Source organism: Staurois parvus, unplaced genomic scaffold, assembly GCF_062004578.1.
Source record: "Staurois parvus isolate SC_StPar_1 unplaced genomic scaffold, SC_StPar_1.0 ptg000195l, whole genome shotgun sequence".
Taxonomy (NCBI): domain Eukaryota; kingdom Metazoa; phylum Chordata; class Amphibia; order Anura; family Ranidae; genus Staurois; species Staurois parvus.
In genome coordinates, this window is record NW_028317991.1 from 12,010,334 (window position 1) to 12,023,074 (window position 12,741).

The window sequence follows — 12,741 nt, forward strand, 5'->3', positions numbered from 1 at the left end:
GAGATCTGAACGGATAAAGGTTTGGCATTTGAACTGTGCATTTTGGGTGCAGGTAGCAACCAGGTAGACCAGTTCTTAAAAAAATGTCAAACTCCAGTGTACACTTCTCTGCACACTACCAACAGGAATGCAGAGGAGTCTTGATGTACCATACCTGACGACGTAGCCTGAGTCGCTACAAAATGCATTGGCTCCCATAGGCTTCAGGGACAGAGGAGGGACAGCCAACAATGGATGCCCCCATAGTAAGTCTATGCGTGATATCATTGTCCAGGCCCTGCTGTGCTGCTCTCTCCTCCTCCCTGAAGCCAACCCATGACTTCACCGGAGAGCCCTTAAAGGCATCTTTCCTTTACAGGATAGTCAGTGTAGGGCCTAAATGGGGCTGGGAGCAGGTTTAAGCTTAGATACTTAGATAGTCCAGATGTCTACTTTAATATCGGTTTGCCAATCAGCATAGGTACAGATACCGTACAGATACGTCCTATTTATCTAACTTTTTGAGACAAAGATTCTACGCTATAGTGCTGTCCCTACTTTTTATCCCCCCCCTTTTTTTCTAGTTGTATCAGCAGGTTTGATACAAGAAATGGCCAGAGACTGTAGACATGCTTCAGTAGACTGTCAGAGACTATAGACATGCTTCAGTAGACTGTCAGAGACTGTAGACATGCTACTAGAAGAGATGGTCAGAGACTACTGGTATGATACAAGAAATGCTCAGAGATATAAACATGCTACAGGAGATGGTCAGAGACTGTAGACATGGTACAAAACAAATAGTCATAGACTGTAGACATGCTTCAGTAGACTGTCAGAGACTGTAGACATGCTAGAAGAGATGGTCAGAGACTACTGGTATGATACAAGAAATGCTCAGAGATATAAACATGCTACAGGAGATGGTCAGAGACTAGACATGGTACAAAACAAATAATCATAGACTGTAGACATGCTTCAGTAGACTGTCAGAGACTGTAGACATGCTAGAAGAGATGGTCAGAGACTACTGGTATCATACAAGAAATGCTCAGAGATATAAACATGCTACAGGAGATGGTCAGAGACTGTAGACATGATACAACAAATAGTCATAGACTATAGACATGCTTCAGTAGACTGTCAGAGACTGCATTCATGCTACAAGATATGGTCAGAGACTGCAGGTTTGATACAAGAAATGATCAGAGACTGCAGACAAGTTACATTAGATAGTTAGAGACTAAATGATATAGGAGTTCCTGGAGAGTGGGGGACATGCTCCAAAGACAGTCATAGACTGAAGACACATTTCATGAGACTGCTAGAGAGCACATCCAGGCCCTTTACAATGCTTCCATATTTTTTCTCTCTACAGCTCTCCTAAAAAATAGACTTGTGCCACATTTGATATTTCTCAGCAAGAACCATTATAACAGATCAGAAGAAAAAAATAAAATAAAAACAGAACAGTGATGGACAGCACAGAAAAGTAAAACAATGCAAATAATAACAAAAAGAAAAAAAAATAAAACAAGTCACTTAGCCAGGGAAAACTGTCTGCTGTCAGCAGGGCCCCAAGGGCGGCACAATGAGTACCAAAAGGCGTATGTGGCCCTTCGGCCATAGGCTGGTCATCATGGCTGTAGAGAGCTGTGTAACAGACTTCCCTAGTGTTTGATACACTATTATGATTGGCTGATGTGCAAAAATCAGCGAAAACAGTAACAATGTATGTTTTTTTAGATTTTGTGACAACCCCATTTCCTGTCCTTACATTTCTGAACAGTTTCCAGCATGGCCCCCATAGTGTCATACCCCTGTATGGACCACAGCGTAGTCACATGACTGGACCCCCCGTGTCCACAAGACAATCGCACAAAACAATGGACACGGTGCTCTGTATGGCATTTCCTCAGAAAAGTTTCCTGAGACAAATCCTGAGCTCTTGTGTTACTTTAGAAAGGCGAAATCTGAAATTGGCTCACCAGGCTAACACTCTAAACGTGTATATACTGTATATAAATAAAAGTACAAACAACACATACCTGGTATAGCGAGGCCGAGGAAGACGAGGATTGTATACATCGTGAGCCCCTTTGTGTCCTCCGATGATATGTCGCTTTTTTATTCTCACTCTCAACGACAACGATACTGTCACTTCCTCATTTTTACAGGGAAAGTAGAGGGGAGGAAAATATTACAGAGCCAAAGGGAGGGGACAGCTGACAGGCTCCTGTATCATCCTTGAACCGCCACAAGGTGTCAGAGCAGGCTGTCTCCCCCCTGGTGTATATAAAGGTCACTTCCTTCCAGAACATGACTACCTGTAAATGTATATATAGTGCAGATTTTCCCGGAACTAACAGGACCAGTTCTTTGTGTACTATCAGAAAAAAAACAAAAAACTGTGAAATCTTTGCGATTATTGGTGTCAACAGAAAACCACTAATGCAGCTGCCACTTTTAATATCACCAAAAAGAAACTTGTTACAAAGTTTGAGTACTGTCTGTGATAGTTTTTTTATTTGCATTAACATACAATTTTCAGGACAAGCTTTCAGGGTATGTCCCCTTCTTCAAGGTCCCCTTTCGGAGTATGTCCCCTACTTCAACGTCCCCTTTCAGGGTATGTCCCCTTCTTCAAGGTCCCCTTTCAGGGTATGTCCCCTTCTTCAAGGTCCCCTTTCAGGGTATGTCCCCTTCTTCAAGGTCCCCTTTTGGGGTATGTCCCCTTCTTTAGGGTCCCCTTTCGTGGTATGTCCCCTACTTCAACATCCCCTTTCAGGGTATGTCCCCTCCTTCAACATCCCCTTTCGGGGTATGTCCACTTCTTCAAGGTCCCCTTTCGGGGTATGTCCCCTTCTTCAAGGTCCCCTTTCAGGATATGCCCTCTACTTCAAGGTCCCCTTTCGGGGTATGTACCCTTCTTCAATGTCAACTTTCGGGGCATGTCCCCTTCTTCAAGGTCCCCTTACAGGGTATGTCTCCTTTTTTAAGGTCCCCTTACAGGGTACGTCTCCTTCTTCAAGGTCCCCTTTTGGGGTATGTCGCCTACTTCAACGTCCCCTTTCGGGGTATGTCCCCTTGTTCAAGGTCCCCTTTCGGGGTATGTCGCCTTCTTCAACGTCCCCTTTCGGGGTATATCCCCTTCTTTAAGGTCCCCTTTCGGGGTATGTCGCCTACTTTAAGGGCCCCTTTCGGGGTATGTCCCCTTCTTCAAGGTCCCCTTTCGGGGTATGTCCCCTTCTTCAAGGTCCCCTTTCGGGGCATATCCCCTACTTCAAGGTCCCCTTTCGGGATATGTCCCCTTCTTCAACGTCCCCTTTCGGGATATATCCCCTTTCTTCAACGTCCCCTTTCGGGGTATGTCGCCTACTTCAACATACCCTTTCGGAGTATGTCCCCTTCTTCAAGGTCAACATTCGGGGCATATCCCCTACTTCAAGGTCCCCTTTTGGGATATGTCCCCTTCTTCAACGTCCCCTTTCGGGGTATGTCGTCTACTTCATCATCCCCTTTCGGGGTATGTCCCCTTCTTCAAGGTCCCCTTTCGGCGTATGTCCCCTACTTCAACGTCCCCTTTCGGGGTATGTCCCCTTCTTCAACGTCCCCTTTCGGGGTATGTCGCCTTCTTCAACGTCCCCTTTCAGGGTATGTCCCCTTCTTCAACGTCCCCTTTCGGGGTATGTCACCTACTTCAACATCCCTTTTTCGGGGTATGGCCCCTTCTTCAAGGTCCCCTTTTGGGGTATGTCCCCTTCTTCAACGTCCCCTTTCGGGGTATGTCCCCTTCTTCAACGTCCCCTTTCGGGGTATGTCCCCTTCTTCAACGTCCCCTTTCGGGGTATGTCCCCTTCTTCAACGTTCCCTTTCGGGGTATGTCGCCTACTTCAACATCCCTTTTTCAGGGTATGTCCCCTCCCTTCTTCAACATCCCCTTTCGGGGTATGTCCCCTTCTTCAACGTCCCCTTTCGGGGTATGTCGCCTACTTCAACATCCCCTTTCGGAGTATGTCCCCTTCTTCAAGGTCAACTTTCGGGGCATATCCCCTATTTCAAGGTCCCCTTTTGGGATATGTCCCCTTCTTCAACGTCCCCTTTCGGGGTATGTCGCCTACTTCATCATCCCCTTTCGGGGTATGTCCCCTTCTTCAAGGTCCCCTTTCGGCGTATGTCCCCTACTTCAACGTCCCCTTTCGGGGTATGTTCCCTTCTTCAACGTCCCCTTTTGGGGTATGTCGCCTTCTTCAACGTCCCCTTTCAGGGTATGTCCCCTTCTTCAACGTCCCCTTTCGGGGTATGTCACCTACTTCAACATCCCTTTTTCGGGGTATGTCCCCTTCTTCAAGGTCCCCTTTTGGGGTATGTCCCCTTCTTCAACGTCCCCTTTCAGGGTATGTCCCCTTCTTCAACGTCCCCTTTCGGGGTATGTCCCCTTCTTCAACGTCCCCTTTCGGGGTATGTCGCCTACTTCAACATCCCTTTTTCAGGGTATGTCCCCTCCGTTCTTCAACATCCCCTTTCGGGGTATGTACCCTTCTTCAACGTCCCCTTTCGGGGTATGTCGCCTACTTCAACGTCCGCTTTAGGGGTATGTCCCTGTCAAGAGAACCAGAGAGCACACAGACAGATTGCACGGAACCCAACGTGCTTTTATTGGGGAGGTTTTTGGGGCACAGACAACAGTTCCTTTAGTCCACAGATCCACACCAGACACAGCAACACAGTACAGTTCTCTGGAAGGCAATATGGAACAACAGGGGTATTGTAATCCACAGGGTTAGTCCACACAGATGGCTCCAGGCAGGGATGGGTTAAGTCCAGGCAGGATCACGGAGAACAAAGGATTAAGTCCAGGCAGGTTCACAGAGAACGAGGGGTTAAGTCCAGGTAGGTGATAGATCCAGGCAGATGCACGGGGACAGCAGAAGATCCCTCCACAGTGCAGGGATTCCAGGCAGCACAGACAGTCCAGGAGATGAGGAGGAGGACGGGGGATGAGAGAAGCTGGCCCTCAGCACAGCCTTCCCTCACACACACAGCCAGGAGAACACACAGGGGGGTTTGTCTGCTCACCCTTAAGTATAGAGCTGGTAACCGGATACTTCCTGTCGGGTTACCATGGCAACGGGCCCTGTCTCCAGACCTGTCCATGGGGCCCAGGAATTTGTGCATGAGGGGGAAGGGAGGAGATGGCCTGTTTGTAGATTCCTTCAGCAGGAGGCCAGGCTGCAAGCCAGGGGGGTGAGGGGCTGCTGAGGTCTGCCTGTGTCAGGGACAAAGAGGACTAGAAGTCCCAGCATGGATGGGACAGAAGGGTGGCAGCCAGCAAACCTGGAGGATGGGGAAGGAAGGACCAGGTCTGTGACAGTCCCCTTCTTCAAGGTCCCCTTTCGGGGTATGTCCCCTTCAACGTCCCCTTTCGGGGTATGTCGCCTACTTCAACATCCCTTTTCGGGGTTTATAGCAGAATCTTAAAAGAAATAATCACAGCAATGGTTATAAAACTAGGATTAGACTAGAGATAAGACAGAGCAAAAGCAAAGACTGGGGGGGGGGGGGGGGCAGGGTTTGGGACTACAGTCACAGAGGGGGTCTGTAAAACTGTTGGATAATGAGTGAGGAATCCCATGTCCACATTAAGGCCAATCCTACATGGAAGAAAAATATATTTGAAATATATTTCAAAAATATTCTTCCCAAATATATTGACATATATTTGAAATACTACAATTTTGGCCATATTCAATATATTTCAAAATATATTTAAATAAATATATATTTAAAAAAAAAATACATTTCAAATATACTGTATGTCTTTAAAAATACAGATCTACATTTTTGGAATGCATTTACAAATATATGTTAAAATTACTTTTCAATATGTTAAAAAAAGTCTGAAGAATATATTTAAAAAAAACTTTTTAATTACCTTAGCTAAACGAGCAGCCAAGACACGGAACAACAACTTAGAATGTAAAAAAATTTTTTTTTAAATTATAATTTTTGGTTATAAACTAATTTGGGTATTTTTTTTTACTAAAAAGATAGCTGGATACATTTTGGCCAAGATTTATGAAGAAAGATTATTTATTTGCAAAATTTTATAAGAAAAACACTTTTTAAAAATATTTTGGACTTTTTCATTTATATAGCAAAAAAATAAAAATCCCAGCGGTGAATAAATACCACCAAAATAAAGTTTTATCTGTCTCAAAAAAATGCTAAAGAATTAATATGGGTACAGTGTTGCATGACCGCGCAATTGTCAAAGTGTGACAGCGCTGAAAGCTCAAAATTGGCCTGGACAGGAAGGGGGTAAAAGTGTCCGGACTTGAAGTGGTTAATAGTACACTGGCCAGCGGGAGGGCTTTTGAGAGACCAAAGGACCCTTTTAGCTTTCAGTTTGGCCTCCCTAGATTCAGGGTTGGGATGTATTCACACCTGCGAATCCACCCTGCCTGCAACTAGAGGCGAGAGCCCCATGGGGGTTCCTGTCCCTAGCTGCAAGTAAGCAGCCCCACTGAAAGCAATGGGAGTCTGTAGGCGCTTAGATAATTGCACCCACTTGCCTTTAACCTTGGTAGAAATGCAGAGTGCCAATCCAAGCGCCAACCTACAACAACCCAGTGATGTCAATGCTGTTCGGTCCAAGAGATAGACAAACGAAACCAGCGCTCCAATCTTCATGCAAGCCAAGGAATTGCCAAAATGCCAATCGAAGAGGTGCTGCCCTTCTGAGATCGCGACATCTGACCACTGGTAAATGAAAATAAACAAGGGCGCACTCTCATTGTGCATTAGCGGGGTATACCACGTAATTTATTGAATAAAAAAGGATGTATACTCACAAACCAACGTGATTATAGGCAGTATGGGTGATCCACAAAGACAGTCACAATACAACTGTGTCTAATGATGCGGATAATCTGACACGTTTCGGGGGCTGGACCCCCTTCCTCAGATAATACGCATGTGATATCATATACACATGCGTATTATTAATACGTTTCTGGTTAGTGCGCATTTCTAACTTTTGCACTGGGAATCAGCGAGCACCATTACTAGACTGTGATTTATTTATTTATTGATTTATTTATTCATTTGCTTTGGTTTCATTTATTATTTATATCTGCCCACAATATAGTAACATCACACAGTGCTGTATTTTCTTTATATATATATTTTTGGGACTTTTATGTGTTTTCCTTGAATGTTCAGCTGCTGACCATTGGAGCGCTCACTGTATTTTTTATACTATCCGCATCATTAGACACAGTTGCATTGTGACTGTCTTTGTGGATCACCCATACTGCCTATAATCACGTTGGTTTGTGAGTATACATCCTTTTTTATTCAATGCTGTTCGGTGTCGACATCCAGCAGGACTCACCTTGTCCACTGAAACTGGCTGTGAAAGACAAAGAAGAGCCCCACACCAACAAACCCAGCCCAGTCACTATGTATAGAGAATCAGCTTCAGTGTTTCTTCACCAAGACATGCCCCACTGATGCGTTTCACACTCCCACAGGCTGAACTCTATGGCTAAACCCATGGAGGGGTGAAACGCATCAGTGGGGACGTGGCTTTGGGAGGAAGCCAATTCTCTATACATAGTGACTGGGTTGAGTTTGTTGGTGCGTTGGATCCTTATTGTCTTTCATAGCCACTCGCATGTAATCTCCTAAGCAGCAAACCCATGAAAGTCTCTGTCCAGGGCCAATCACTTGCAGGTTAATATTGCATGAGTGATTACATGCGGCGGGGCACCATTAGCTGCAAGAACCAACAGCCTCCCATTTCTTTCAATAGAGCTGCCTACCACCTAATCACGGGAATCCCCTGCCGGGGACCTTGTTCTAATCGCAGGCATGTGACTACATCCTTCAGGTACAAAGTTCCCCTCATTGATTGTGCTGTTGTACAAGATTGTTGCCTGTCATTACTTTTGACATTCTGTATGTTTCTTTGTAGGAAGGATTTCTCTAAATAAAATCTTCCTTTATTCTTGGTGTGTCAGAGGGTGCGGCGTTGCCAGAAGGGTCCTTGTCATCCCTTCAGGGGTACGTGCTGCATCAGGAATGTATGTTGATGTACGTATTACTGAAAGGATCATTTGGCCTGAAGATGAGTCATTTGTGCTTTAGGGTGGATTGAGCCAGACATCTGTGTGAGAGTAGAGGAAACTTTACTATATAGATCTTGTTATGCTGGTTTTTGTTTTTTAAGAAAGAGGAAGTAGAATTTTGTCTCATACGTAATTTATGATCTTTTCTGCTTATGCAACTGTCAACAGAGAATTTAGAGAGAAGAACTCAACTACACTTTGACCGCAGACAACTTAAAGTTGAAGTTTTATCTGCTCCCCCCTCATCAAACTGCAAATGAAATGATTAAATGAAACCTTTGCTTTTCATTGCCTACCTTATTTTAGAATAATGACATCATCAATAGGTCTCTGTGCTTCTCCATGCAATGCAGGCAGATGACTAATGGGAGGGGCTGGTAGGGTGCCTTAAAGCGAAGCTCCAACCAAAAGGGGAAGTTCCACTGTAAAAACTGGTTCCCCGCTCCCCATTAAGGATTGGCACCTTTGGGGAGCGGGTACCCGAATTTGACAGGTACCCGCTCCAACACTTCTGCTGCGATCGCCTAGGCAATCAGAAGCAGAAGTTGTCCTCCTACCCTCCATCCCCTGGTCTTGTGGGACATGTGACAGGTCCCAGAAGACTACAGGACCATTCATGAAGCGCATCGCTACTCACGCATGCGCAGTTGGTACCCGGCTGTGAAGCCACAAGCTGTAACAGCCAGGTGCCCACACTGAAGATGCCGGCCTCCAGGAATCCAGGACAGGTGGTGAAACGGGCTGCGGGGAGGACACTGCAGGCTCGTGGGACAGGTAAGTGGCTGTTTTTTAAAAGTCAGCAGCTACAGTTTTTGTAGCTGCTGACTTTTATTTTTTGACAGTGTGAGTGGAACTCCGCTTTAAAGTGTTTATACTCGAAAAATAAATTTCCCTTATTTGCTTTTTTTCTTTTTTATTCTTTTGAATATACAATTGAAATCATTTTATTTTATCTGTTCACCTGTACAAGAATAATGGGAGTTCAGATTTAAAATGGACCTAAAGTCAAAATATTTAGGTTTGCCAGTGCCACTTGCTGCAGCCATTAAAAAATCAGCAGGGTGAACCCCAATGCCTAGTACGATCAGAAAATTGGACGAAAAATATCTCTTTTGGATAGATCGTCTGATAATCTGATTGTTCGTACACAGCTTTCAAGGGCTGATCACAACAAGTCATTATCTGAATTATCCGAAGGGACAAACACAAATGAACCAGAACAAATGATTTTCGTTTAATCAGTACAGTATTTGTCAAAAAAAAAAATCAGAAGATCAAGACCGTGCATGTTCAGAAGCAAAAGAATACATTACAATACAATACATTACATCATCGCAGGAAGTTGTATTCTGTTGTGTAAGAACTTTTGTAACTTTAGTACCTCTTCATTTTCGATACGAGACTAGCATGCAAAGAAAAACGGACGATCATCCATCCGATATTCTCAGCCTGTACCAGGTTTAACCACTAGCCCTCCTGAGGATTTACCCCCCTTTCTGACCAGAGAATTGTTTGCGATATGGCTGTTCTGTCTCTCCAATCTAAGCATTGATAGTGTGATCTCTGTTGTAGCAAACTTGCTCATCAGAGTTGGAAGCGGAGCTCCCCTTTTTCTTTTCTTTTAGGGAAAGTATTCCTCACACTCCCTACCCCCCTCCAGTCCTGAGAGGCAAACGTTATCTCCTGACAGATGGTGTGGGTCAGCCCAGGTTAAGCCTCCCCAGTTTGGTGCCAGACATTTGTGTAAGTGTAACCTTTTTCACCCATCATAAAACAGATAATAGCTTCTTTCCCAGACTTAAAAGAGAATTGAATATTCCTCAGGTCAACTGTATGTTTCATGTCATGGATTATGAAGCTGTTATTTTTAACTGAGAGTCCACTGACATCCTGGCCAACATATTGTATTGGGCAGACGCAGAGCCACCCCCCCTTGCCGGGGGGGGGGGGGGGGGGATTTTAAAAAGAGGCAGGATAGCAAGTCTGAGAGAGAGTTGATACAGATCTCCCAGTAACATCTAAGGAGGAGATAAAGAATCGTCCTGCTCTGCAACTTGGATCTGCAAACCCAGGCTAAGGGCAAGTAACTTAATCCTGTAATTTCCTTCCTAATTATCTCTTTGCTGTGTCTTTATATATATATATATATATATATATATATATATATATATTTTTTATTTTTTATTTTTTTTGTGATATCTCTTTGTAAATATTTTATTGCACCTATTTGACTCTTTTAGTAATAAATCTTTCTTTCTGAAAGTGTTAAACTGTTTTTAAGCGTTTACCTGCAATTCACGAATTCCTGCCTTTTGAAGAGACGCTACTGTGTTTGTTTACTCCCTGCCCAATTGACCATAATTCACAGGTGACTTTTCAATCATTATAGTGTATTTCTGACAGAGTCCGTCTTCTCTGTACATTTCAAGACGGTGGTGGCAGTAGAAGGGTTAGTTGCTTAATTAACCCGACCCAGTAACAAGCGCATTCAGGCTGCAGGCACCGATTGTAGCCCCTTAGCTGGACAATCGCTGTGCAGGGTGCAGCTGGGTGGGGCCTTGTTACGCATGTCACACCGCGGTTTTAGATCGGCCGGTCCTTCGGTCACGAGTTTGGTGAGAAAGTCTGGGGTCTGACGCTGTGGGCGTGACGTATTACTGTTAGTCGCGGTCGTGCGATAGTCGCATGTTGGTGGCGGCGACCGTGGATCCGTGACATCTGTAACTTATGCAGGCCATAGACGGGCCTTTTATCGGCCGATAAATGAAGAATCAGTTGGCCCCGTTGCCGATGCTGCCACCAATGTTCATGAAAATTGGACGTTTTTCATGGGTTTTCCAGGATGACCGATAAAAATAAACAAGAAGATCCTCGAAAAACAGCCGACGGGCTGTCCCCACTAACAGCGTGAATATTTTTAGTGTGGACAAAAATTCAGCCAATAAACAACCTGTCTATGGCCTGCATACAGTTGTGATGAGATAGCGATAACTTCAACCTCAGCTGGATACCACAGTCAGTGACTCAATCGATAAGACATCTGGCAGACCTTGTGAAGTATATTCCATAAACTGAGAGAATCTTACAACAATGAACATTCAATAGGTCAAAAGATCATTCTGTTTCCTGCACCATGACATGAGGCAATGCAATGCATTTCTGGGAAAGGGGTTGGCAATCTAAACCAAAGGAAAGGGAGGAGCAGAGACAAGATATAGAAAACATTTAAAGGCATATGACAGTCAATATGACAGTCATGTGAAACATGACAACGGCGCTGCATTACTTTGACAATTGCGCGGTCATGCAACTCTGCACCCAAATTAAATTTATATCCTTTTTTCCCCACAAATGGAGCTTTCTTTTGGTGGCATTTGATCACCTCTGCAGTTTTTACTTTTTGCCCTATAAACAAAAAAAGACTGACAATTTTGAAAAAAATTTATATTTTTTTTTCTGCAATAAAACATATCCAATAAAAATTTTTAAAAATCAAATTTCTTCATAAATTTAGACCAAAATGTATTCTGCTACATATTTTTGGTAAAAAATCCCAATAATTGTATATTGATTAGTTTGTGCAAAAGTTATAGCTTCTACAAACTATGGTACATATACTGGATTTTTAAGAAAAGTTTTGACACCAGTAATGGCGGCGTTCAGCGACTTATAGCGGGACTGTGATATTGCGGCGGATATTTTTACACTCTGACACTTTGTGGGAACCAGTGATAATGCCATGAGATTCCAGTGCGAATTACAGGCGGTGTTCTGCAGCGCATAGTGTGAACCCAGGCTTAGTCTTGTCCAGTTGTACAGGATCCTCTTTGAAAATTGTTTACTCTGATTTCACTGCACGCTGTGAGCTTCTCTAGAGGCCAGGTTGGAAGGCATTCAGCATCATCTAGCCCATTCCTCCTCAGCCACGCCCCTCTTCTTTCATTCATTGGATTTTGTTTTTTCCAATCACGGAGGTTCAACATTACATGTGGGTGCGGTCTGCATGCAAATATATCCTGACTAGAAACACCCACTCCTCCAGACTGATATCTGTCCATTAAGGCATTTTGACATTTGCATAGCTCCTCCAAAGAGTCAGCCCACTGCTTACATCAGTGTTGAGCAGTGATCTCCAACCTGCAGGCCAGGGGCCCAGATGCAGCCTACTGTTTGCTTTTATCTGGCCCTTGGAACACTATTCGTCCTACTGACACCAACAATGGGAGGATAATTCTTCCCACTGACACCAACGATGGGGCACTGTTCCTCCCACTGACACCAACGATGGGGCACTGTTCCTCCCACTGACACCAACGATGGGGCACTGTTCCTCCCACTGACACCAACGATGGGGCACTGTTCCTCCCACTGACACCAACAGTGGGGCACTGTTCCACCCTCTGACACCAACGATGGGGCACTGTTCCTCCCACTGACACCAACAATGGGGCACTATTCCTCCCACTGACACCAATGATGGGGCACATTTCCTACCACTGGCACCAACAATTAGGCAATATTTCTCCCACTAGCACCAACAATGGGAAATAATTCCGGCAACTGACCTCAACAATGGGTCCCTATTCTTCTCACTGACACCAATGAGGGGGGCATTATTCCTCCCACTAAA

At 44.5% G+C, this 12,741-nt stretch overlaps 1 protein-coding gene across 1 annotated transcript in view; it reads right to left on the bottom strand.

The window, feature by feature from the left end:
- Positions 1 to 2,153, bottom strand: part of LOC149461719 (interleukin-10 receptor subunit beta-like) — a 42,268-nt gene extending 40,115 nt beyond the window's left edge. Inside the window, exon 1 of the mRNA XM_089677972.1 lies at positions 2,028 to 2,153. Within this exon, the coding sequence (XP_089534098.1) occupies positions 2,028 to 2,067 (40 nt within the window). The 5' untranslated portion in view covers positions 2,068 to 2,153. The remainder of the gene's footprint in view (positions 1 to 2,027) is intronic.
- Between the last annotated feature and the right edge of the window lie 10,588 nt (positions 2,154 to 12,741).